We start from the raw sequence: 26,520 nt of genomic DNA on the forward strand, positions 1-26,520 counted from the left end.
TGCTCTTTCCAATGAACCAATCCGTTTTGAAAAATATCTTTTAGTTTTTGAGAAAACAGTATTTGAAGTTTTGATAAAATTTTCGAATGTCCAATTTTCATCGATAACTTTCAAAATTCGCTATAAAATTAATTTCTTGAAGGATCCTTGTGGAAATATCACCAATTATTAATTATAGTATCCTCTTTTTAATGCAAAGAGGCGTTTTGAAAAATCACTTTTAGTTCTTGTGAAAAAATTTTTTGAAATAATCGACAATTTTTTTGAATTTTGCAATTTTCGCCGATTAAGTTTTAAAAATTCGTATAAAATCCATTTTTTGGAATATGAGTATGAAAATTTCCCAAAATGTTAATAAAAGTGTCCCCTTTCCAATGAATCAACCCGTTTTGAAAAACAACTTTTAGTTTTTGAGAAAACAATATTTGAAGTTTTGATAAAATTTTCGAATGTCCAATTTTTATCGATAACTTTCAAAATTCGCTATAAAATTAATTTCTTGAAGGATCCTTGTGGAAATATCACCAATTATTAATTATAGTATTCTCTTTTTAATGCAAAGAGGCGTTTTGAAAAATCACTTTTAGTTCTTGAGAAATAAGTTTTTGAAATAATCGACAATTTTTTGAATTTTGCAATTTTCGCCGATTATGTTTTAAAAATTCGTATAAAATCCATTTCTTGGAATAAGAGTATGAAAATTTCCCAAAATGTTAATAAAAGTGTGCTCTTTCCAATGAACCAATCCGTTTTGAAAAATATCTTTTAGTTTTTGAGAAAACAGTATTTGAAGTTTTGATAAAATTTTCGAATGTCCAATTTTCATCGATAACTTTCAAAATTCGCTATAAAATTAATTTCTTGATGGATCCTTGTGGAAATATCACCAATTATTAATTATAGTATCCTCTTTTTAATGCAAAGAGGCGTTTTGAAAAATCACTTTTAGTTCTTGAGAAATAAATTTTTGAAATAATCGATAATTTTTTGAATTTTGCAATTTTCGCCGATTAAGTTTTAAAAATTCGTATAAAATCCATTTCTTGGAATAAGAGTATGAAAATTTCCTAAATGTTAATAAAAGTGTGCTCTTTCCAATGAACCAATCCGTTTTGAAAAATATCTTTTAGTTTTTGAGAAAACAGTATTTGAAGTTTTGATAAAATTTTCGAATGTCCAATTTTTATCGATAACTTTCAAAATTCGCTATAAAATTAATTTCTTGAAGGATCCTTGTGGAAATATCACCAATTATTAATTATAGTATTCTCTTTTTAATGCAAAGAGGCGTTTTGAAAAATCACTTTTAGTTCTTGAGAAATAAATTTTTGAAATAATCGACAATTTTTTGAATTTTGTAATTTTCGCCGATTAAGTTTTAAAAATTCGTATAAAATCCATTTCTTGGAATAAGAATATGAAAATTTCCCAAAATGTTAATAAAAGTGTGCTCTTTCCAATGAACCAATCCGTTTTGAAAAATATCTTTTAGTTTTTGAGAAAACAGTATTTGAAGTTTTGATAAAATTTTCGAATGTCCAATTTTCATCGATAACTTTCAAAATTCGCTATAAAATTAATTTCTTGAAGGATCCTTGTGGAAATATCACCAATTATTAATTATAGTATCCTCTTTTTAAAGTTGCTTCGTTAGTTAAATCAGCATCAAAAGAGTTCATTTTGTATCTCGGATCTAAATAACTTGACATATTTTCTTATCAGCTTTCTTATTAATTTCATATTTATTCAAATATTGCAATAATGTGGCAGTATAGGGTATCACTTCAGAAATGCACCAGAAATGATAACCATAATGGCCGGATAGATATTCCGTATTTCCGGCCGAAGGGGATGCCGAATATCCGGCTTTTTTACAAATCACTATCCGTTCCATCACTTTCTAGGCAGCCGGCAAAATCTCGAATTTTCCTTGTGTAATTTTTGCTTAAAACTGTCTGATAGCAACTTTTTGACGTTTCAATTTGAAAACACTTCTCCGAATTAAAAAATAGAGTATGAAACATTCGGGTGTAGCATAAAAACGAAAGGCCAAAAAACTTTATTACTCTTACCGTTTTTTTTTATGTAATTTCTCAAAGATTAACCTTCCTCGAAATAACAAAAAAACCTTTGGTGATCCACTTTTAAAAACCTTGACGAAACCGTTAAAACTCGAAGTCATTAAGCAATGGCAACTAACGTTAACGCATCGCCGGTAGTTTCGTTGGCCTACATCCAACAATTAAATTTAACCAGTTTTAGATGGAACAATACCAGTGGGATTACTCAAAAGAGAATAATTATTTAATCAAGGTTTCAAAATTCTCCCACATTTTATCTTTGTTACAAAAAAGAATTAAAACGAATCTAATTTGAATCGGATCACTTCCTACATTGTATTTCTTTGAAGGTTTACCTTCAAGATCAAGGTTATTTTTATAAGTATCAAGACTTTTAATTATCACCACAACTAACACCTAAAACTAGAAACATTCGGGTTTATCCGAGCGTTTCTAGTGCTAGTGTAAGTTTTAGTTTAAAAATTATTTTATTTTATAATGTTATAATTGTTTCATTGGTTTATCGCTCAATTAATTTATAAAACTGGAGGAACCTTGAAGATAATTAATGATTAATTAATGAGAAGGAAGTTGAAAGGAAATAATTTTATTTATTTATTTTAGTTACGGTTTATTATAAATTACTAAATCGTCTAAGTTCCTTATTAATTATCACATTACGCAATCTTAATTTGTAAGTTAAATAATCGGTCGTATGATAAATGACGTTAGGTGATTAAAAAAAAATGTTTCTAAGAAAGGGAAACAATTCAACAACCAACGTCATTATTGTCTTATAAATTGATGTATATACCTGGAATTACCAATAGATCGCTCGGAATGTTGCGGACGTACATAGCTAAATATGTACATTGTTCGATGACGTACATTTTCCGATTTACAAAACAAGTTAAATGAGTTTTATTTTATTCAAAAGAAAACTTATTATGTATCAGTCTTTGTATCCAATATTAAGTACAATTTTTAAGTAAAGAAATTTAATTAATCATTAATGATTCTTAAAAATTAACACAGCCCATTAAATAAAATCATATACAATTATAAACTTAAACTAACATCCAAACATTAATTTTTTACATTTTAATGTTTGCCGTTGTTGATGATGATCTTTCTCTGTGAAGTTGAAAAAGTTCAATGACGGAGAGTCTTTGAACCGTCGTTGGTTGAACGGTGGTTCCGGTGGCGTGGGTTCTTGGTGGTTCCGGGGGCACCGCCGCCGCTGCCGTGGTCAACGCCGATTCTTTTGAGAGTTCTCCGACCTTTTTCAATTGTTCCAAGGCCTCTTCGTACGTGGGCAAGCCGGAAACTATCGTGTAACTAGGCAAGGATTCGCATTCTGATACCGTTGCCTCTAAGTCTTCTCTTCTACGTTCTTCAACTAAAACAAATAAAAGAAATGTTTAATAAAAATAAAATATAACAAAAAAGTCTTTTTAGAAATTTATTTGGTTCGTTGGCGATTTTGTAATTTAATCCAAGGTTAAGAAATGTTTTAAGATCTTTTTAACATTAAAAAAATGGTCACGATTTATTAAAACTTATTCATTTCCTTTACAGTTTTAAATCAAATCCATGATGTAAAGATTTCTTAATGAATTTTTTTTTTGGAAATTTTAAAAATAAACCTGTTGATTTGTTGAAACAACACCAAACAGTTTTTTTTGAGATATTCAAAACCTTGACATATTAAAAAATTAAAAACTTCCACGAAACCGGATTCGCTATCTCGACGATTTATTAAATTATGTTCCTTTTCTTTTTGCGTGCCTTTTTTTGCAGATTGATAGATTACACAAAGAAAGTGAATGATGTCACTCCGCGCCAGACTTTAAATGAGTCATCATTGCGTGGGTAGAAACTTTGCTTTTTCCCGTATAAAGAGATTGCGATTACACATAAATTGGACTACTTAGGAAATTGAGTCTGACCGGAAAGAAAAAGTAAGCGATAACTGTATATTGAACTTGGAAGGGAGCGAAGCGGAAGAGTGCTAAATTGAAAAGTAATGTTTAGGAGACATGCATCGCTAAGCTTTTTACTAATTAGTATGGTTTTGTTATCGTTTCAAAGGGGAGATTATCATAACCAAAATCATTCCTTGAGAATAATCAAAAATGTGTCTTTGAGATAATATAAGTCTTGTGTTAGTTTTAGTGACTTCCAATTTAATAGTGCAACTCAGTTTCGAATATCTCGATTAATTATAAAATTAAATTATTAATCAAAAATCTATTTTTGTTAAAAATTAAATAAGCAAATCAAGAAATGAAGAAACAATTTAATTTGGATTTCATTTTACACAGTTTCCATAAGTGGATTTAAATTGCAGCTTGTGTTAAAATCTTGTTTATTTACGTTAATAATTAAGTGTTAATGGTAATGTTTTTATTTAGTTATTTTCCGCTGTCTACTTTCTTTCATAATTTAACTAATACAATATTTTTCGTTCAAATAGTTGCATAAAGTTGGGTGCTAAACAACTAGGATAGTAAGAAAATATAATTAAAATGGAAAAATATTGGAAAGAAAAATATTATTGGTAGTTTGTTTATTGACTCATCCCATAAAAACATTTTTTAATGATTTTGAAACAACTGCGACTTGGTCTCGAACAAGATAAACAATTTATTTAAAATTAGAATAATACTCAAATCTTAATTTAATCTTTTATTAACAATAATCTGATAAATGTAAAAAAACCTTTGCTATAAAGAATTCGATAATTTATTTATCATTGTTTAAAAGAAATTAACACCACTATAACAATAAAATTGAAACGTAATATCAAATCGATCAATTAGAATGTTACGCTTCAGTTTTGATAATAGTTTAAATTGACCAGACAAGCTCGTTGTATATTTTGTAACCACCATTTAAGATCACACGTTTATTTACGTAGACTATAACGAGCAAAACACTAAAATTAACCGCATGTGGCGAGTATTTGTAAAATTATTTAGCCACACGCTGCAAGTTCGGATTCTTTTTATTGACGGTTCGATTTTACATCGTTTTCGTCACCGATGTCGCGTCATAAAACGTACTAGGCTGTCTCGAGTACTGATTTAATGCGAAATTTAAACATTGAAAATGTAACAATGAGATTTGTAAACGATGATGTTTTAATTTTTTATGGAAAAGATGTTTTTAAGGAAATTTACTAAAACTTATGTCATTATAATGTCGATCTCGAGATTTAGATGAATCTATAAGATTTGAGGGCACTTCCACTATTTTTAACAGTATGTGTATGCAAAAGACGTATATTACAAAAAAACTTTTAGAATAAAAGTTGTAGCAAATTCAATTGTTAACAATATTCCTCTCTTTCACTTTTACTGTCAGATGCATAGATATCGCAAAAATTCGAATATATGAAAATTTGAGGAATTTGTTGCCTTTTCAAGATATTAAGGATAGCACTCGGGAATTGGAGCATGTTATAAGAAAACTTTTAGAATAAAAGTTTTAGCAAATTTTATTCTTAACAGTATTGCTCTCTTTCACTTTTATTGTGAGATGCATAGATATTGAGAAAAATACGAAAATACAAAAATTTGAGGAATTTGTTGCTTTTTCAAATTATTAAGGGTAGCACTCGGGAATTGGAGCATGTTATAAGAAAACTTTTAGAATAAAAGTTTTAGCAAATTTTATTCTTAACAGTATTGCTCTCTTTCACTTTTATTGTGAGATGCATAGATATTGAGAAAAATACGAAAATATGAAAATTTGAGGAATTTGTTGCCTTTTCAAGATATTAAGGGTAGCACTCGGGAATTGGAGCATGTTATAAGAAAACTTTTAGAATAAAAGTTTTAGCAAATTTTATTCTTAACAGTATTGCTCTCTTTCACTTTTATTGTGAGATGCATAGATATTGAGAAAAATACGAAAATATGAAAATTTGAGGAATTTTTAGAATAAAAGTTGTAGCAAATTCAATTGTTAACAATATTCCTCTCTTTCACTTTTACTGTCAGATGCATAGATATCGCAAAAATTCGAATATATGAAAATTTGAGGAATTTGTTGCCTTTTCAAGATATTAAGGGTAGCACTCGGGAATTGGAGCATGTTATAAGAAAACTTTTAGAATAAAAGTTTTAGCAAATTTTATTCTTAACAACAGTATTGCTCTCTTTCACTTTTATTGTGAGATGCATAGATATTGAGAAAAATACGAAAATATGAAAATTTGAGGAATTTGTTGCCTTTTCAAGATATTAAGGGTAGCACTCGGGAATTGGAGCATGTTATAAGAAAACTTTTAGAATAAAACTTTTAGCAAATTTTATTCTTAACAGTATTGCTCCCTTTCACTTTTATTGTGAGATGCATAGATATTGAAAAAAATACGAAAATATGAAAATTTGAGGAATTTGTTGCTTTTTCAAATTATTAAGGGTAGCACTCGGGAATTGGAGCATGTTATAAGAAAACTTTTAGAATAAAAGTTTTAGGAAATTTTATTCTTAACAGTATTGCTCTCTTTCACTTTTATTGTGAGATGCATAGATATTGAGAAAAATACGAAAATATGAAAATTTGAGGAATTTGTTGCCTTTTCAAGATATTAAGGGTAGCACTCGGGAATTGGAGCATGTTATAAGAAAACTTTTAGAATAAAACTTTTAGCAAATTTTATTCTTAACAGTATTGCTCCCTTTCACTTTTATTGTGAGATGCATAGATATTGAAAAAAATACGAAAATATGAAAATTTGAGGAATTTGTTGCTTTTTCAAATTATTAAGGGTAGCACTCGGGAATTGGAGCATGTTATAAGAAAACTTTTAGAATAAAAGTTTTAGGAAATTTTATTCTTAACAGTATTGCTCTCTTTCACTTTTATTGTGAGATGCATAGATATTGAGAAAAATACGAAAATACAAAAATTTGAGGAATTTGTTGCTTTTTCAAATTATTAAGGGTAGCACTCGGGAATTGGAGCATGTTATAAGAAAACTTTTAGAATAAAAGTTTTAGCAAATTTTATTCTTAACAATATTGCTCTCTTTCACTTTTATTGTGAGATGCATAGATATTGAGAAAAATACGAAAATATGAAAATTTGAGGAATTTGTTGCCTTTTCAAGATATTAAGGGTAGCACTCGGGAATTGGAGCATGTTATAAGAAAACTTTTAGAATAAAAGTTTTAGCAAATTTTATTCTTAACAATATTGCTCTCTTTCACTTTTATTGTGAGATGCATAGATATTGAGAAAAATACGAATATATGAAAATTTGAGGAATTTGTTGCCTTTTCAAGATATTAAGGGTAGCACTCGGGAATTGGAGCATGTTATAAGGAAACTTTTAGAATAAAAGTTTTAGCAAATTTTATTCTTAAGAATATTGCCCTCTTTCACTTTTGCTGTCAAATGCATAGATATCGAGAAAAATTCGAAAATATTAAAATTTGACGAATTTGTTACATATTCAAGTCATTAGGGGTAACACTCGGGAATTAGAGCATGTTATAAGATAATTTTTAAAACAAAAGTTGTAGCAAATTTTATTCTTAACAATATTGCTCTCTTACACTTTTGCTCTCAGATGCATAGATATCGAGAAAAATACGAAAATATAAAAATAAGCTGTGTTGCATAATACTTCTATTGTATCCTTTATTGAAGTTTTGAAAATCAGTAGATTAAGTCATACATCAGTACAAAATTTTAAAATATAAAATTGATGAGTTAATTCAAGGATTAAAATCACCGGATGTTTTTTGTAAGTTAAACTTAATAGATGTTAAGTATCCGCGGTATTTTGAAATTACAGTATTTTCTCAACATTTATTTTCCTTGCAACGTTTTTGCTAATATAATTCGATCAGTGCCATATTAAAGATGAGAAAATTGAGTGTGGGCCATTCCCGTTGTTTACAAGAACATTTTAAAAACATCTTTAAAAGTGAATTAAGAAAGATTGTTTTAAAAATATCTTTTTAAATAGAGTGTCATTTGAAAGTATCTCTTGAGAGTATCTAAATGTATTGTATATGAAATATGTTTCATAATAAATCGGTGCCAACTTTCTCTTGCCTTGACAGAGGAAAATTTTACAAAAATAAAATCACCATCATTTCAATTCAAATAACTCGGATATTAATATTAAAATAGATAACATATTTTTTTATTAAATCAATTTAAATTGCATCTATTTATGCAAATTGTTGTCAACCTTGACTTATAGAAAAAGATATTAAAATTATTATTGTAAGAAAATTAAAACTATTAATTTCCATAACAGTTTTTATTTTTTTTATTGTTACCACGCAAATCATTCCTGTTATATCCTTATAACCAAAAGGTTACGCATACTTGGCAATGAAAAATTCATAAGAAATCGTAACTTTATTTTCTTATCAACATTTCCTTTACAAAATGATAAAACAATGTGTCTTTGTTAAACTATTCCGAAGGTAAAAGCCTCGAACCTTGTTACAAAAAAGAAATCATTTCACAAAGTTTTTTATTTGGCAAGAAAAAATCTCGGTGATATTGTTAAAAGATAAAAATTCTTTTGGCCTTGAAGACTACATCTCGAAGACTACAGCTGTTTTAATATATTGTGTTGAATTTAATTTTTTTTGTCCATAGGTTATTGTCGATCTGGTTTACCTCGATGGTCAGACGATAAACAAAAAGTATGGACACAAAACCAAACTGTGGTACAGGAGACTTTAGTAATTATCAAAAAAAAAGGAAATGAAGGTTGATTTTCAAAATTATTTTTGTGCCACAAAAAATAGATTTTAATATGATGAGTAATACAAAAACAAAACCATTAACTTTAAGCAATTCACCAAAATTCTTAACATTTTTTTTATAAATCGTTTAAAAAATATTTAAAATAAATCTTACCACTTCTTTTCCATTGTTGAAATTTATGATAAAGTAAACAGCTGCACATACAGCAAACACAACACAAAACCATAAGGGTTAACACAATTCCCACCCACACATCTGCTAAAAATTGTTCGTATTCTGGATCTGTTTCGTGAGCTGATGGTAACTCATCATAAAAATCGAAGAAAAATGTGTAATTTTTCCGATGAAGTAATTTATCGACGGTATCTTTATCGTTAGGAATTTTAAAAGACACGCCAAATTCTTCCGCCATCCTCAAAATTCGATTTATAAACGATAAAATAAAATTTTATTTTATATAGATGAAGTTAAGTTGATTCTCGTGCCGCAACCGCACCGGTAAAAATGAGCAAAGCAGTTCAACTTGAAGATTATATGCGTGTTCTCGACCAACTGTTGCTCTCCCACTACTTTAGAAGGTTACTACAAATGTGATTTTTCGCTTTGGTACGTGTGATATCGCAAGTGAGGTACTTACTACGTGTAAACGTTTACACATTGGTCATCAACTCATTAAACATAGACAAAAAAATTATTAATTAGTGTTGTAAAGTCGAACGGATATTTTCATTATTCGTCATTATTTATTATTGCAGTTGGATTATGTTAGAGTTAAGATAAGAATTGTCATAATTAAAAAGGCTTTTTTAAGTCATTGTTGAGATTTTATAAAAAAATTAAGAGTTAAATGAACTGTAAAGAATTGTGAAATGTTGAATAAGAGAAAGATATTGTGATTTTTTTTCTTTATTATCGGAATTGAGTTCGTGGTAAAAGCTGTGAATCATTTTTTTCTTTAATTTTATTGGTTTTAAACATTTATCTTATAGATTCTCTGGGTATTTTCATTTTGACATAATCCATTTTCTAAAAATTTATATATTCTAATCTCCATGTGACATCATCGTGCTTCAGTAATTTAATTAATTACATGAAATGTAAAAATAGCACAGGAAAAACTTCATCACCCAGTATTATTGCAACACCTCATGATTAGCATCTTCTGGATAACGAAAAGGCAACTCTTCAATAGCAATAAAAGGAATAACTAAGAAATAAAGCAAACGATACATTTATGGAATCCTGATTCTGCGAAATAACACGCTGCCTAACAAATGTCAGTGCAGATTGCGCAAATATTTCGACGTCAAATCTCCATCAAATAATAAAACCGAGTGTTCTAAGACTGCTTTCTGGTCATCAATGTTAGGTGTGTGACCTACTCTTCATTTCATTCTGTAACAATGCATTCATTGAGTCAATATACATTCCCCAGCCTCTTAAAGCAACGATACAGACTCCAAAGAGCTACAATTTAACAATAATTCAGCTATCAGCTTAACCAGAAGATATTGTAATTGTAAACAATGATGGAAAATATGATGGAAAAACTCAGATGAAGAGAAGAGAAGCTTTTGAAATTTTAAATTGCTAATAACATAAATTACTGTAAATTGATAACTTTAAAGTTAAAAAATATCATTAAACTCCTGTAACGCTTTTAAAACCATATTCATACATAAAAATTTGTAATTACGTTATTGGTAATAGGTAGCATATCTGATTGTACTCCATGTCAAAATTCTGACATATGTCAAACAGATTTTAAGTTTGGTTATGTTTATCTTGATGCATTTATCTTTATTTATTTGTTTTAGAAGTAACAGTTTAGTAATAAAGTTTGTAAGTTATTTATTGCCTAATTACAATTTCATATTTATATTATTTTTTGCAGAATTAACATAAATTGAATATAAATTGTCATTGGAATTGGTTGTTGGATCCCTTAAGCTTTGTATTAAGCTAAGTTTCCTAAAAATCCGTTCTTACAATCATCATGGAATGTAATAAAACACTCTTCCTTTTAAATTATTTTTGAGTTTGCTACATCATCCTCATAAAACTAACCATGAACCTGAGAATTCTTTAATAATGTTGGTCTTCAATGCAACAAAGTAAGATGTTTCATATACAATTTTTTAATAATTATTCTTCTTTTATTGATTAATGTTCCATGCAAGTGGTTCATTAGGACTTTTTTAGGTTGGATTATTTATTTTCTCATCCTTGGATTAACCTACAAATTTAAATAAGCATTAGCTACAGAAGTGTTGAGATCCAAATTATGCCTTGTCAAGTTTGGAAATTATGAAACTAATCTAAAATTAGTTAAAACTCAATAATTTGGTAATCAAAAAAACTGGGTTATGTGTAATAATTTACAAACTCTGATACCTAATCACATTAAAAGTATTTGATTACATGAAACTTGAATTGCAAAAATTCCCTGCAATGAGACTTACATAATTCCTATATTGAATTAATTTGTTCCCAAAACGCTATATTTTCCGTTACCTCTTTAACCTATAAAATAAAATGATTTATTTTTAGATCAGTCCAAATTTTAATAGATCAAGGTTTCATAAAGTTTACAAGTATTACATGATTCATGTCTTACCGTTATATTGCATAATGGATTGAAATTTACGACCCATAACAACGTTAATTCTCCCCTAACAATATTCATAAATGCACTGCAGTAAGCAAAGTTTAGATACATATTAGTTGAGAGATTTTAATGTAAATAAAACAGTTTATATTTCATTGTTCGTTTTATCAAAATTATAATCTCAATGCGGATATTTACTCAACATCAAAGATTTCATTGCGAAATTAAAATCCCATTCATTCGTGTAAGAGTAAATTTTATAAAAAAATTGGAATGAAGTGTATGTGACCCAAATTGCATTGTTAATAAATATTTATAACTTAACCTTAAAATGGAGAAAGAAAAAACGTAACAAAAATCCTTTATTTATTAATTATCTTAATAATCCTTATAAAAATATAATAATTACATTATATCAATAAATTGGCGTCTATGGCATTCGAAATAAAAAAACCACCAAAAGTACACTTAATCGCGCCGAATCTTTCATTGTAGGCTTCACAGAAGCAATTCTACACAGCGCTATAAATCCATAAATCACCTTTTTACATTTTTTATTCTTAACTTTGTCAATTTTATTTTTTGTTATGCCACTATGTGTTGGTTGGTCCCTAATGATTTGGTTGAGTTGGTCATTTTCATTGCTTCGTCGTATGTGGGTAACCCGGAGGCGTCCGTATACGTGGGGGGAACCCCCAAATAACTTGGCCTGTTATCACATGGTGATGGTGGATAATAAGGCACTTCTAAGACACCGGGTTGTGGTAAAATGTACGGCGATCTGCTTAGTTGTGTGTTCACATCGTGGTTATAAAAAACTGAAAAATAAAAATAAATAATATCATCTCAATTTTATGCATGATTAAGTTTTTAAAAGATTGTTGGGTTTAAAAATAAATAAGTAATTTAAAATGTATTTTTTAATGGATTGTTTTTGACTTGTATTTGAAAAACATTCATAAGTGTTGTGAAAAACAATGTGTTTAAGGTTAAATTTAAAAATAACTTTAGTTTTCATATCTTGAAGAAAATCTTTCAAAAAAAAAAAAAAAACAAGTTTATGTTAATTTGCTTCTAATATATACAATTTATATGATTAGATATTGTAATAATCATATCAAGTGAAGGTAAAGATCGATTAAGTAAGTGGAATAATAATTTTCTGATGCAAAAAGTAAGAAATTTTACTAATTCAAAATTCTTGTTTTCGCTATAAATCTCTTTTAAGACAAGTACTTCTTTAAGAGTATCTAAATTAACACGTAAAGTAATATATTAATAATTAAAATATATAAAAATTGTTTGAAGATCAGTCCCAAAATCAACAGGGAATTTTGTTATATCATGTTTTGAAATTAACATCTGTCAAAGTGACGTTTGAATTTATGTTATTCAAGTATTGGTTATTTTTATACACAAATAATTGAAATAAAATATAATATAAATTTTTTAAAGTCAAACATGTAGGTACCGAAAATATTACTAAAAATCAGAAAATAAAATAAATTTTATAATAACCCTACGGAATAGAAAAAATCCTAAAATTTTGACATTGACAGATAAAGAAAGAAAACTGTAATATGTTTAGCAAAAAAATATGATTTTGAGAATTTAAAAAATGAAGGGAATTTATTGGATTTGCAGAAAACTTTGAAGACTTTTTCTGATGTTCTCTACTTTGCAGATAACCTCGTAAGTTTAGCGAAATCAAATCTGGTGGTTTTCGGCGATCTCGATTCAATGCAGAGATAATGCATACATTACATGTATAGAGTTATCTAGGTTAAGATTTGATGTAAATAGTTTTAGATGAAGGAAAGATCAAGCTTTCTAGTGATGTATTTAATATTCCACTATCTCTAAGTACAACGAAGATAAGAATATGGAAAGTACGTTGAAAAATAGAGATTAAGAGTTTGTTGTTTGAGATTTGTCGAGCATTTTGTGATTTCGATAGGAGAAACTATGGCGAGTCAAATAACGTATAGATCTCGATAATCGAGTACTTTATTTACAAGTTATTACCATTTAAAACAGGTCATTTTTGTGTTATTTCGAACCTTCGCAACCTTTTGGCGGAATTTGAAAGAGATTTCGAATCGGACATTTCCACTTTACTTCTTACTCAGTTCCTCAACGAAAAAATTAATCTGTGTGAATGATTAATAATCATTGTGCTATTATCACTGATTGTTTCACTTTATGATTCTTTATGAAATCAACTAATTGTTTAAATATTTCTTTTTTAATATACTCATTTCCTGTATGACGCATTTCCTACAATAACATAATCGAATCCCCTTTTCAAGCTGTTTATACAAGAACCACCATAAAAAGTGAAATCAATAATTGTTTAAAAATTACTAGATTTTGAAATGTAATAATTTTTATGATTACTATTGTTAGTTTTTGTGCAACACATTATTTCAATAAAGATTAAGGCATTGTTTTTTCCTTGAAAATCCGTCCCGCTTATTAGTGAAGCTATTGTTGAAATTTAATAACCAATTTTATCGTTTCGAGTTTTCATTCATGTGCCTATTGTAGGTAGTTATTACATAAGAAATCCTAATTGTATTCAGTTAAATTTCTTGACCCATATGAAAATTTTATTCTCAAGGTCGGCTTTTAACTTAGTTTTCACTTTCATTGCAAATGGAAAATTTGATTATTCTTAATTAATTTGAAACAAAAAGTCGTCGACCTTCAGAAAACCCAACTTTTATCTCAATTTGCACTAACGTTTCTGTTATTTTTTCTTTTATTTAAATGTAACTAGTTTTTTGTTGTTTAATTTTGTAGAATTCATTAATTTTGTCCTTGTAAAAAAAAATCACCAGGGATTTCTCTGCGGGCGTTGTCGCTTTTTTCTAATTAAATTAAAACCAATTATAGACAAATGGACCGGGAGAATCATCCTGATGACCTCATGATTCGTTAAAACGAACGAATTTAAAACGGAATTAATATCAATCGGAGAGGAAAACTTTGCATACGGTTTATATTCTCGGAGGCGTTTTAACGCCTTTAGCCTTGACGACGTCGTCGTCGGTTTTAATATTTTTCTTTGTTTCTTATTTTAATCGTGAGATCACCGTTCGCACCTGAATAAATAAATTTAATTATTAATTATCGTATCCACAAAGAATTTTATTTATTTGTTCTTTTGAACCCAACAATCTCAAAAAAAAATAAATTTTCCCAACTCACCGTTTTCTGGATCATTTCCAAACTCATTACTCTGTCGGCAACAAAATTTTCTTAACAAATCCAAAACGAATGCGAGAAAAATAATTATGACCACGTAGATTAGAATGGCCAGTATATGTCTTTGAAAACCGTCAAGAACGGACACCATCGACCGAAAACAGCTGCTCCGATAAAAAAAATATAATTAAAACACCGACTTTTAGGTCGCAAAAAAATTTGTTTCGAATTTAATTCAAAATCACCACGTGTTTTTTAAACGATTTAATCTTTTACGCACACTACACGGTGTTAACTGCGTCTTTATCGCAATATCGACTGGAGAAATCGCGAACGTCGCTTACGTTTTAAACGAAACAGAGTTGTGTATGTGTAGTTGAGACCCTGTGGAAACGAGGAGGTGGTCGACGTCTCGACGAAGACCATCGTCGTCGTCGATATCAGTTTTACTCGCGTGTAATTGTACGCCCAATGGCCCGTTTTATTTATAGGTTGGCATAGTTTTTGTCTTTGTCTGAATGCAGTACAAGAACACATCAATAATTAAATTCAAAAAATACATCAATAAAATACTTATTTCAAAAAACACCGAATTTAATTGTGTTAAACAAAAACGATTAGTTTATTGTAGTGTGCGTCATTGATGAATTCCTAGATTTAAAATGTTTCGCAATACCTTGAAATAAATATAGACTCTTTTAGGTAAATAAAATAAACAGAATTTTTAGAACAATCTTGATTACTCATTTCGTTAAATTCTTATTTAACAAACAAATTTTTTTCTTTCCACTGTAATTAAGACAAGCAGAATTGTTATTATGAGGTCGTTGAGCTTCCCATGCTGACGAAGTGGCTGATTCTCAATTCTTGTAATTTGTTAGCGAGTTCTGTGAAATTCACGCTTGCTTTAATGACTGCAATTGTAGGTCTTTAACGATTATCTTCTAATTTTCAAACTTATAAAAGACACTTTCATTACACATCAAAAGCTGCAATGGGCCGACCACGTGCAGCGGAAGGAAAAACGAGAAAAAGCTGGCAGAATGCAGTTGATGAGTATATAAGTCGTTCATGAAATTTGCGTTTGCTGAGATAGACAATTTGTCTATGACATCAACATATATACAACATATATCAATTCAATCCAACGCACCGAAAGTTCATGTGTTTTTAGAATTATCTGCAGATTTAGCTTTGATGTGCTAAATTATTATGATAGGCCTAGAATTATTTGATAGTTCCGAACCTCACGCATGCCTCGAGATATATTTTTACAGAATAATTTGAACCACTCCCACCCAGAACAATGGGTGCAGCTTGTAGACAAGAATCACTATAGATCTTTGTATAAAAAAATAATTACTTCTAGATAACTTTGAAGTAACAAGTTTAATGAAATGTTTATTTACTAAATAGGAGAAAATGATATTTAGGATTTTAGTTTAATAAGAAAAAAGTTTTCAAAGTAAAAAATAAAACAACAAACGAAAGGAGTTAAATTTCGAATGTAAAAATAAAATGAGAACATCTTCCAAAAAAGTTCAACGTTCGTTAAATCGTAAACACGAAACACTTTGTGTTTGTGGCGTTTATTTCGTTTCGAATCTTATTTTTACATTTAAAAGTCACGACTGAACAAGAAAAATATCGATCTTTGTGTTTACTTTTTTATTCATCCACCTTTTTGTAAAGGATTAATAATGATTTAATTTAATACGTATAATTATCTTTCTTTTATTATTTATAGGCATATACAGGATACAACATACACAATTATTTAATTAATTAATTACATATAGTGAATCTCAACAGTTTTCTTTTAATCTGAGCCTTAACAACACCAAAAGACGTATCCTACAGTCTTTTTGAAATACATAGCTAATTAATCTCTCGTCGATGATTGTTATAATAACCATTCTACAGTAAAAGCGGGTGAAACCACTAATAATAATATTAATTAACAGAATTCAATAATAATTTCTGTATACGTTAACATTGCTTTTTCGTTTTTCTACAATACATAGATCGTGACAGTTAGAGTTTTAATTGTAGAAGACAAAGAATCACCGAAGACTTACTGTATGACTAGTATTGAATCAACACCGCAAAAATTATATTTTACAATTTTTTTATACAATAAATTACTGGATAAAACGTTATAAAAAAATGGAAATTTTAAATTCCTTGGAAAAGATTTGTTAAAAAGGAAGTTTACGATTTTAATGATTAAAATGAGATAAATTAATTTTAATTTAAAAAAAAAATACTTTGATATGTTCTAAATCTTTCACTCTAAATCAATTATTTTTTAACATAGAAGTGGAATGTGATTTCCAAACCGAAAGAAATAGTTTTAAAAAAGTCTCCATCCATTAAAACTAGCTAACTAAATTATTATAAAAAAGGAAAACTTCTTAATTTGTATACATATTTTCACTTACAATTAATTTACAACTTATTTAAATATTTTTTTGTCTTTAGAGTCTCACTTATTATCTAATTTAGATACACGATCAGTAATGAGGAGGAAAATATATATATACGTAGGGATTTTTGCACATACGAGAGGTGGAAGTCGTAATACTCAAGGATTATTGTGTTTATTTGGATGTTTTTTTTAATTTTCATATATTATTATTATTATTCTACGAAGAGGGTCAGACGTTGCTATCAAACATTGGGGGCCCTGTGAAGCTCATCGGCTGAGCATTATTCACTAGATTAGAGCGCATGTTTGTACTTGTTGTGTTACTTGTTGGTGGATTCGCATTTGGAACTCCCCTTTGATCTCCAGCTTGCGCGTTTGCCCTCATTTCTTCTACAGTTGCCCTTGAAAAGAAATAAGAACGATTTAATTCACTCAAAATAAATCGAAAATTTTAAAAGAAACAAACTAATTTAATTCAGCTTCTATGTGCTTTTTTATTCGGCCTGAAAGGAAATAAAACATAACTAGATGAGGTTAAGAATGTAGAAGGGTATCTAAATGGACGAAAAATAAAGATTAAAGCATGCAAAGAAAGCTCTAATTACAATTAAAAACTTTGTTTGAATACTTCTGGTTAAAATTTTTATGTGGGGCGCCAAACATCGGGGTCCTCCATGAGTGTAGACCGAGGATCCCCGGTTGTTACAGTAGAAGGAGATTGTGGGGAAGCCATAGCTGCCATATCCTGCCTAGACCCTCTGCGTTAGACATGGTAGGGAAAGTTATGATGCGATTATTATTAATTAAGCAATAATTAATTTTAATTAACAAATTGTTTTTAAGCTAGATAATTAGATATAGATAGCATCAATAATACACATTGTTTTTACAAGATAAGATACTCACTTTTTTCCTAAAGCCATCATCCCATAAATAACTCCCGTAAGGAAGATAAGACCTCCTCCAAAAATGCTACTAAGTCCAGTACAAAAAATAACGGGCGGAATCGAAATACTAAAACACAACATTAATTTTAAATCAAATTTCCAAATACAACAAAAATTACCAAACATATATAATCGCTTTGTTCCAATACGGTCTATTATCAATCCATTCGCTTACATTTTGAACATAATCTAAAAACATACAGCAACAAGGAGCCTCGAAACAAATAAGAGTAAATCCAGCCAAAACTTGTAAAATTCCACCAATTAGACAAGATATGTTCATTGTAATTAGAGATAAGGTTTCCACTAATCCTAATATTATGGCAACTAGGAAATAAATGTGTTAATTATAAATTCGGGCGCAATTAAATGATTTTTAACTTACTTATGCCACCCACAGTCCCAACACCTCTTCCAGCATACCTTAAATACCAAGGAACGTCGTCTTTGGCGTTCGGGTCTTGACCCGGCCTCGCCATAAGCGATGCTACTTTGTCGGAAAACGACTAAAATCAAAGATAAAGTGTCAAAAAAACGTTATTTACCAACAAATTTATTGTTTTAATTGTTTACCATGTTCCTAACCGTACGGCGAATGACGTTATGACAATTTGATCTGACAGCTGTCAATAACTGTACTGATTAACGGCTACCAACTATTTATTATAAAACACACCAAAATATAAATTTTATCAATACATATATTTGTTAAAAATATATAATAAAATGTGTATTTATTTAAATATAATTATTAATAAGATGCTTATTTATACCATAATATCTTAATATAACAGTATTTATGCCTTAATTAAAAAAAATTTATTGCCAACTTAAAAAAAAATTTGAATTCATAAAAATTTGCTTCTATTTTAAAAATTTAACATATAATATTGTTTTAAATAATATTAATTTCATTAAGTAATATTTATTAAGTAATATCAATCAATAATTAAAGATAAAAATTATTTGTTATGTAAAAAAAGAGGTTATGACACATAACCTATAAAACTCATCTCAAAGGTTCCAATAATAATATTCTAAGTAGTTTAACAAAGCGATGACTTTTATTGATTATATATCCGACTTATCGTCGAATCCGTATTTTGGTGCTGGGTTTGGACTTTTTGGATTAGGAGCTGGAGCGGCGATTCTTCGAAAAGGTTTACAAACATCTCTTATACTATTTCGAAGACATTACATGATCACATTGGAAGTACCGTGTAGAGATAAATCCTACCAATGGTTACTACAATGGATGACTCTTAAGGGGGCGAAACAGACGCAGCATTTAAGTGTAGAAACTAGCTTTGAACAAAAAGATACGGGTTATGTTAAAACCAAGTACGATTTCATTCCAAGTGTGGGGACGCATTTTTTTAGGTATGTATTCTAATTAAATAAGCATCGTTCATTTATTTTAAGCATTTATTGATTACATCATAAGAGTAGATAAATATAATGTACTACGGATCTGTTTAAGGTAACTCCTTATTTGCATGAATCGAAGAGTCCTTTTTCTCTCATTTCATCAAATTCCTTATCAATGTCATACTCTCTAAAGTATTGGGCGGTTCGGTTTTTGTATTGTACATTATGAAAGAAATGGAAAAGAAGACCAGCACCTGCTGTAAGCACGAACGTAACCGCTAAATTCATTTTTGTTTGATTATGGAATAAATTCCGTAATTGGGGTTTTGGTATCTTCGCACATTGGTCTGCCATTTTCTTTTATTGTTCGATACAACTTCTCGATGTGATTCGAATTTATACTGAGTTTGGATCACTGAAAATGGTTTACAGATAAGATTCTGTCAATCAAACTCAATATTCATTTGTTTGTTCAGGATTATTTGATAAATACCTGCCTACGTGACTTGATAAGAGGAGCTCTCTCTAGTTGTGTTCACCCACTTCAATTTTTTTGGTAGTCGTTTTCCAAGTTGGTATAGGAAGTGGGTAAATTTAACTATGACGTAATTTGTGGTAATAAAATGGTCATGAAAAACCAACAAACTTTACAGTTCTAAGAATTTTATTTATCTAATACGTTAGAGTAGAAAACTTCACTGGTCAAGTCTCAAGCTATAGTTGGGCTGATATTGATTAGTATTCCCCCAGTTTCTTCTTCATCTAATATTGGAATTTTTACGACCACAGTTATAGTGTTGTTGTTGTCAGAAAAAAAAGTTACTACGCAACCTAAATATTTTTTTCGCGAAGTTTATTAATACTTACACGCAATTACAAAGGAACCGAAATAAAAAGGTTGAAAATTTATCTTTATGATAATATTATCTTATTAAAGATAAAGAATGGGTTATATAACTGGTTTTGTTGATTTTTTGTTCATGAAAAAGGTGTCTTAATAATCCACCCCATTGATCTTTTAAGTTTTAAAAACTTTTCTTTTTGATTCATTTTTTTATTGATTTTCCAACGTTAACTGATAACGAGGTTATGTTTTATTCAAGAGTGTTGTATTTAGATTTTATATATAATTTAACTCACAAATTGTTGAAAACAAACTTTGAGAAAATATTTCTTTTGAATATAACCACCTTCATTACAAATTTTCTATAAAATTTTTTAAATGAATATGTTAATATACAGGCTGGTTCAAATTCGATGTCCGAATAGACTCTTTTTTTTTTAATTCCAATGTCGAAAATCTCAAAGCGCTATCGTCTTTTGCTTTTCCCCTAGAGGCCAAAATTGAAAATATCATAAAACCAGCTAATGCAATTATCTTGGTTATTATTATAAGTAGAGTATAATAACTAAGACATTATATGGACACTTTTTTACAGAAATTTGATGACGCAGTCAAAAAAAATTGTTCTATGTTAGATTTGGAGATATGACAATTTTCCACTAATTATTTGCTTATTAAGTTCGTTATTTTTTTCTGATTACAAAAATATAGGGTTCGACAGGCCTATTTCTTATTGTTTTAGAATAAAGATAAAAATAACCTTTTTTTTAGTGTTGTCGAAGGAATTAAATTTACAGTTTCCTGTAAATTACGGTACTAACAAAAAATTAAAAAAACATATTTTTCCAATCCAAAACAATGCAATCCATTAAATATTTCCGTAATAAACATAATTATTTGTTTTTAAATACTAGAAGATATCTTCTTATTTAATTGTTAACTTTTTAGATTTTACCTACCGCCCCGTAATTTACAGGAAACTGTAAATTTCTTTTTTTCGACGATACTACATTTCGGCGGCGTTTAGAAATTTAGAAAAAAAGTTTATTTTAAATTAAGAAAACATATTTTCAAACTGGGAGAAAAGAGGTTTATTTTTATCTTTAGAGCCATAGATGAATGTACAGGATTCATCTAAGGCTCACTCTTGGTTGTATCTTGATCTCCATCCATCCTTCTCCCGAACTGGCCCAAATATTCTTCTCAAGATCCTTCTCTCGAAGATATTCGCGTTTTCCACCGAATTTTGCATCAGCGTTTATTCCTTACTCCTATAGCTTTAATACAAATAAAATAAAATACGCTCTATTGGCCAGGACTCATCTCCTTTTCTGTACCCAGCCCACCAAGAATTCTACACCAAGATATATAAAGTGAGGCACCGCTTCTATGTTGTCATTTATCGCTGTCTCGATATTGATGTTTCTCCTCGTCTGTAGCAGTAACTGTGTCTTCTCCGTGTTCATCCTAAGCCCCACCGCTTCAGCACCATGTTAATATACAGGTGTACTTAAATAACATCCACGAACTTTAGGCGATAATGGCAAACAATGTACCGCCTCGGCCGCAAACGAGCTTGGCTTACTACACGAGGTGGCTTGCGGCCGAGGCGTTATAATTAACACCAAAAAAATTTTATTTTACTTAATTCGTGTATGATCAAATATTTAATTAATTTTTTTTTGTAGTTATGGAGGAACATGGATAAGAGTAGAACGTACAAGAGAACAACACACTTTAGATCTCCACATGGGTGTCCCATGGGAAACTGTAACATTAACAGCTTTTGGTCGTAACAAAGCGATTTATTTCAACATATTGGAAGAAGGTGGGTAACAAAAATTTATTTTAATTTTCTTTACAATAAAAAAAGATACAAATAACTCGCATAACATAAAAATTTAAATCTCGTCATTGCACTAAAAGTATTCGAATTATTTTCAATATTATCTCTTTGACGAAAATTGTTAACCCTTAAATTGTAAGACATGAAAACGTTATCGTTTAAATTTGCAGTTTGGTCCTCTGTAAATTGAGCTAATTGTTCATTAGTCATTATATCTAAAATGTTTGTTGTTAACCCTTGGAAAACTTGCGAGTTTAATTTTTTAAATTCTTTTGGTTTAATGATTATTACAAGTAAAGCGAGTTTTTCAAATATTTCTTTTGTCCATACTTCTAAAGGGCCGTAAGTATCCGGTCTTATTGCGATATTTAATAAAACGTTAACTTGTTCTGAAGTACACGGCCAAATATTTTCAAACACCTCTTTATTAATATTAATAAAAACATCGCTTGGGATGTTAGATAAATCAATTTCGGGAAATCCACAAATTAATCCTCTTAATTTATTTATTTTTTCCGAATCTTTAAGAATTTCTTTGTTACTTTTTTTAATCATATAAGATAAAATAGCAGCTTGACGTCGTTTTAAATACTTTAATGTTCCTAAATACTTCACCAAATCATCTTGGTGGATGTTAAATTTAACAAGTTCATGTTCGGGGATGTCGTACCATAAACCATTCGTTTCTTCAAGAAAATGTCGATTCATTCTTTCTATCGGAACACGTTTTCGAATTAAATCCCAAATAATTATCTTTTTTTGATCACTCAATAAAGTCATATCGATCAATTTCAAATTCCCCATTATCACGTTATAAGGAATTTTAAGTATTTCATCATCATCCCCGGTTAATAAAGTTTTTATAACAATTTCTTGGGGAAAAACGATCTCGTTATAACTTTTAACCGGATTATTTTTCGTTGTATTTTTTATTAAATTAGTTTTAGTTCCAAAATCATTCGAATACTTTGAAATGTTTTGAATTTGCGTTAAATTAACGCGTCTTATAATCTCTTCTATAGGAATATATCCGATTGATTTATTTGTTAATGATTGTATATGTTTCTTGTTAAACCCATCATTTTCATTTTGACCACTTCTAATTAACAGTAAAATAAAAATTAAAATCATAATTTTGTGTCAAAATTAATAAAAATTTGATTGATGATTCCTTTCAAATTGATGATAAGCACATTTTTGTTAGCCAGACAGATGGCGCTTAAAAAACACGAAGGAAAAACGGTGATGTACACCGCGATGGGGAGTGAATGGAGATTGTTTGGACATCCAAGAAAAAGAAGACCCATATCTTCAGTCGTTTTAGATAATGGGGTTAGTGATAGAATTCTTCAAGATTGTAAAGAGTTTATAAATAATCCCGGGTGGTATACTGAAAGAGGGATTCCTTATAGGAGGGGATATTTGTTACATGGTCCACCGGGATGCGGAAAATCTTCGTATATCACAGCTTTGGCGGGAGAATTAGAATTTGGAATTTGCGTATTAAATCTTTCAGAGCGGGGTTTAAGCGATGATCGATTAAATCATTTATTAAGTGTGGCCCCCGTTCAAAGTATCATTTTATTGGAAGATATCGACGCGGCTTTTGTATCGAGAGAAGATACTGTTCAACAAAAAGCTGCTTATGAAGGATTAAATCGAGTTACTTTTAGTGGATTATTAAATTGTTTGGATGGTGTTGCAAGTACTGAGGCGAGAATTGTTTTTATGACGACGAATTATTTAGAAAGGTAAAGAATTTCTTAATCAATATATTTTTTTTGATACCATTGCACCTACGTTTGTTAACAGTTCTGCCAATTATAAATTATCCTAAGTATACAATTTAGAACGAACAATTTTTGTATAAAATTCTATATTAACAAAATTTTAAAAATGTAGATGCAATGAAACCAAAAAGAGTAGGGGGTTACTAACATTTTGGTTAATTATTTAACATTCTTAGACTTGATCCGGCTTTAATTCGTCCTGGTAGAGTCGATTTAAAAGAATATATAGGTTGGTGTTCCCCTCATCAATTAGAAATCATGTATTTAAGATTTTATAAAGGAGAAACAGCCGGAGAAGAAGCAAAAGAATTTGCGGAAAAGGTGTCAAAGTTTAACAAAAACGTAAGCCCAGCCCAAATTCAAGGTTACTTCATGTTTTATAAACAAGCCAGTACTAAAGATATATTAGGAAATGTTAAACTTATTTGGGAATTGTAATAATTTATTTAATTCATAAAAAAATTGTTATTTCTTCTTTTTATCGAATTTCCCATTCTTTTTTCCTTACTTTTTACGGTATGATCCCTAACCATGACGGCACATCGTTCCTCTCCACCAAGGTTGTCGGGGTTGCTATTGGTGAGTTTTAAGCAAAAATTACACTAGGAAAATTCGAGATGTTGTTAGCTGCCTAGAAACATTCGGGTTTAGCCACACTTCTCTCAGTATGGCTAAACCCGAATGATTCTAGTTCTTGGTCTTGTGTTAGTTCTAGTTTTACACTAGCACTAGATAAAAACGTAAGCCCAGTCCAAATTCAAGGTTATTTCATGTTTTATAAACAAGCCAGTACTAAAGATATATTAGGAAATGTTAAACTTATTTGGGAATTGTAATTATTTATTTAATTTATAAAAAAAATCTTATTTTTTCTTTTTATCAGATTTTCCATTCTTTTTTCCTTTCTTTTTACGATACGGTCCCCAACCATGACGGCACATCGTTCCTCTCCACCAAGCTTGTATTTTAGTGGCGGCCCGAGATTGTATTATAAATAATTTTTCTTTTTCTTCGCGTAATTTCCTTGCGATTAAATAATCTATAATTTCTTTTTGTTGAGAATTATACTAAAAAAGTGTAAAATGAGTAAAATAAATATTAAAAGTTGTTTCAAAAACCTTTTTTGTTAACACTTCAATTTGGTCTTGTACAAATTCTTTGTCCCTCATTGCCAATTGAATCTTTGTATGCATTTGTGATAGATCAATATCGAATTTATTCGACCACTTTTCAATTGCTTTCCAATAATCGGCCATTTTCGCGGTTTGAAACGAAACTATTTGTTCGTGAATTAAATTTTCTTCCAATTGGGCTAATTGGGTTCTTTCCAAATCTTTTTTGATTTGTTCTCGTTGGAGTTTTAATTTCATTCGGTGTTGAAATTGTCTTGCTTCTTCCCATTTTGTAACATAACGAGTTTTAATTTTATTTTCAATTAATGTATCCTAAAATTAAAAAATTAATTTAATTCATTTCAAAAATTATAATTACTTCATAAGCATCTTTAAGACGTCCTAATTTATTACTAAGCGTTTCAATATCTTCTTTCATTCTCATTTTTTTATCATCAACCTCAAACGATAAATTTCCAACTCGTACTTTCATTATAGTCGAGCTGTTGAGTGTTTCTAACATTTCGGTGCTTTCGTTGAAAAGTTTGCTGGTTAATTTATTAAATTTGGTGGTGTTGTTGTTGATGGAAATGTCTTTTATTGCGGTGGAAATTAAATCTTCAATAAAGAGGCGATCTAAATTATATTTTGTGGTGTTGTTGTAAAACGGAGATTTCATTAAATCTTTGTGGGTTTTAAAAAATGATTTTAAATGGTTTATATCACCCGGAGCTTTAGGTCCAACAATCCCTAAAATTTGTAATTTTCGTAAACATTCGGTTAAAATAGTAACGTGAAGTGAGCTTGTCGTTGATTTATTTTTAAATGAAATTCTTCGTTTCTTTTTTAAATTTTCGTTTACTACACTGGGAGTTTTATCAAATATTAATTGTGGCTCGATTTCCTCCATTGGATACTCAATTTCTTCAGATTCTATTTCTTGAGATTCCAATTCATCCTCACATATCATCTTTGTTAATGATTTACTCTCCCATGTATGTTTCTGAACTTCGACGATATTAATTCTTTTTGGGGAAACTCCCGAGACTTTGGGTGAAGATGGTGGAGTGTCCATTTTGATACTTTTCACAAAACTTGGTAATTTTAATAAAACACCATGCAAAAAAATTATTTTACACCCCAATTAGGTAAATTTTGGGTAAGTACATTAATTTTTTTTGATGGAACTTGATAATTTTTCAGCACCACATAAAATAAATCCTTAATAGTTACCCCCAAACAAGTAAATTTTGCTTAAAATCCACTTATTAATACATTGGGGAATTGGGTAGTCTTTTATGTTGAAATTTTATTTAATTGTCAATAATAGTAATGCCATAGTAACGACTTTTATTGATAATATTTAGGCAACCAAAATTACAAAATTGCGTAAATTGGGTTGCATACTTCATAATTATTATTTCTTCAGGTATAGTTTTGGAGTTTGAACTTTGGTTCATATCATACTCCAGCAGCTGAGGTTCTAGTTTAGTTTGCTATATTTCTTCAGCTCCTATCCTGCCCCGTGGATTTTTTCTCTTATTTTCAATTCAAAACAGTCGCAAGCAC

At 29.4% G+C, this 26,520-nt stretch overlaps 5 protein-coding genes and 2 long non-coding RNA genes across 10 annotated transcripts; 2 read left to right on the plus strand and 5 right to left on the minus strand.

Moving 5' to 3' along the window:
• Positions 1-2,651: 2,651 nt before the first annotated feature.
• Positions 2,652-9,313, minus strand: LOC111428009 (protein commissureless 2 homolog). The gene is made up of 2 exons (XM_023063393.2): positions 8,955-9,313; positions 2,652-3,459 (listed from the first exon to the last, which is right to left on the minus strand). Exons 1-2 carry the CDS (start codon positions 9,211-9,213, stop codon positions 3,155-3,157), a joined length of 564 nt encoding a protein of 187 aa, XP_022919161.1. The 5' UTR covers positions 9,214-9,313; the 3' UTR covers positions 2,652-3,154.
• Positions 9,314-9,411: 98 nt separating this feature from the next.
• LOC111427920 (uncharacterized) lies at positions 9,412-12,325 on the plus strand. Its single transcript, XR_002708013.2, has 3 exons — positions 9,412-10,643; positions 10,696-10,915; positions 10,982-12,325. It is a non-coding gene; the product is annotated as an uncharacterized lncRNA (long non-coding RNA).
• Positions 10,636-15,066, minus strand: LOC111427919 (uncharacterized). The gene is made up of 4 exons (XR_011640750.1): positions 14,620-15,066; positions 11,419-12,227; positions 11,264-11,324; positions 10,636-11,037 (listed from the first exon to the last, which is right to left on the minus strand). It is a non-coding gene; the product is annotated as an uncharacterized lncRNA (long non-coding RNA).
• A 1,268-nt stretch (positions 15,067-16,334) lies between these two features.
• On the minus strand, positions 16,335-18,633 carry LOC111427907 (Calcium channel fwe). Of its 3 annotated transcripts, none has more exons than XM_023063267.2 (6): positions 18,565-18,633; positions 18,377-18,497; positions 18,111-18,318; positions 17,951-18,058; positions 17,673-17,802; positions 17,356-17,445 (listed from the first exon to the last, which is right to left on the minus strand). In XM_023063267.2, exons 1-5 carry the CDS (start codon positions 18,565-18,567, stop codon positions 17,688-17,690), a joined length of 555 nt encoding a protein of 184 aa, XP_022919035.2. In that variant the 5' UTR covers positions 18,568-18,633; the 3' UTR covers positions 17,356-17,445; positions 17,673-17,687. The 3 variants fall into 3 exon arrangements, with proteins under 3 accessions (XP_022919034.2, XP_022919035.2, XP_022919036.2); XM_023063268.2 differs by having other exon boundaries at positions 17,358-17,445; positions 17,650-17,802; XM_023063266.2 differs by lacking the exon at positions 17,673-17,802 and having other exon boundaries at positions 16,335-17,445.
• Positions 18,634-18,973: 340 nt separating this feature from the next.
• LOC111427984 (Bcs1 chaperone) lies at positions 18,974-24,318 on the plus strand. Its single transcript, XM_023063366.2, has 4 exons — positions 18,974-19,371; positions 21,892-22,031; positions 23,254-23,800; positions 24,016-24,318. Exons 1-4 carry the CDS (start codon positions 19,049-19,051, stop codon positions 24,275-24,277), a joined length of 1,272 nt encoding a protein of 423 aa, XP_022919134.1. The 5' UTR covers positions 18,974-19,048; the 3' UTR covers positions 24,278-24,318.
• Positions 19,403-20,092, minus strand: LOC111427985 (cytochrome c oxidase subunit 6C-like). 2 transcript variants are annotated; one of them, XM_071196542.1, is made up of 2 exons: positions 19,853-20,092; positions 19,403-19,774 (listed from the first exon to the last, which is right to left on the minus strand). In XM_071196542.1, the coding sequence occupies exon 2, from the start codon at positions 19,711-19,713 to the stop codon at positions 19,480-19,482; it is 234 nt and encodes a 77-aa protein (XP_071052643.1). In that variant the 5' UTR covers positions 19,714-19,774; positions 19,853-20,092; the 3' UTR covers positions 19,403-19,479. The 2 variants fall into 2 exon arrangements, with proteins under 2 accessions (XP_071052643.1, XP_071052644.1); XM_071196543.1 differs by having other exon boundaries at positions 19,857-19,913.
• A 334-nt stretch (positions 24,319-24,652) lies between the features above and the next one.
• Positions 24,653-26,282, minus strand: LOC111428059 (dynein regulatory complex protein 9-like). The gene is made up of 3 exons (XM_023063465.2): positions 25,331-26,282; positions 24,958-25,284; positions 24,653-24,906 (listed from the first exon to the last, which is right to left on the minus strand). The coding sequence occupies exons 1-3, from the start codon at positions 26,024-26,026 to the stop codon at positions 24,703-24,705; spliced, it is 1,227 nt and encodes a 408-aa protein (XP_022919233.2). The 5' UTR covers positions 26,027-26,282; the 3' UTR covers positions 24,653-24,702.
• Positions 26,283-26,520: the final 238 nt, after the last annotated feature.

Source organism: Onthophagus taurus, chromosome 6 (assembly GCF_036711975.1).
Source record: "Onthophagus taurus isolate NC chromosome 6, IU_Otau_3.0, whole genome shotgun sequence".
Classification (NCBI taxonomy): domain Eukaryota; kingdom Metazoa; phylum Arthropoda; class Insecta; order Coleoptera; family Scarabaeidae; genus Onthophagus; species Onthophagus taurus.

Bases quoted from the DNA above. Each gene is read 5' to 3' on its own strand.
- LOC111428009 (XM_023063393.2), bottom strand. From the start codon at position 9,213: ATGGCGGAAGAATTTGGCGTGTCTTTTAAAATTCCTAACGATAAAGAT. The intron at 3,460-8,954 runs GTAAGATTTATT...TATTTGTTTTAG, and splicing joins TCAACAATGGAAAAGAAGTG to TTGAAGAACGTAGAAGAGAA.
- LOC111427907 (XM_023063266.2), bottom strand. The intron at 18,319-18,376 runs GTAAGTTAAAAA...TTTATTTCCTAG, and splicing joins TGGGACTGTGGGTGGCATAA to TTGCCATAATATTAGGATTA. The intron at 18,059-18,110 runs GTAATTTTTGTT...GTTGTGTTTTAG, and splicing joins AAAGCGATTATATATGTTTG to TATTTCGATTCCGCCCGTTA.
- LOC111427984 (XM_023063366.2), top strand. From the start codon at position 19,049: ATGACTTTTATTGATTATATATCCGACTTATCGTCGAATCCGTATTTT. The intron at 19,372-21,891 runs GTATGTATTCTA...TTTTTTTTGTAG, and splicing joins GTGGGGACGCATTTTTTTAG to TTATGGAGGAACATGGATAA. The intron at 22,032-23,253 runs GTGGGTAACAAA...CATTTTTGTTAG, and splicing joins TTTCAACATATTGGAAGAAG to CCAGACAGATGGCGCTTAAA.
- LOC111427985 (XM_071196542.1), bottom strand. From the start codon at position 19,713: ATGGCAGACCAATGTGCGAAGATACCAAAACCCCAATTACGGAATTTA.
- LOC111428059 (XM_023063465.2), bottom strand. From the start codon at position 26,026: ATGGACACTCCACCATCTTCACCCAAAGTCTCGGGAGTTTCCCCAAAA. The intron at 25,285-25,330 runs GTAATTATAATT...TTTTAATTTTAG, and splicing joins GTCTTAAAGATGCTTATGAA to GATACATTAATTGAAAATAA. The intron at 24,907-24,957 runs GTTTTTGAAACA...ACACTTTTTTAG, and splicing joins TTGAAGTGTTAACAAAAAAG to TATAATTCTCAACAAAAAGA.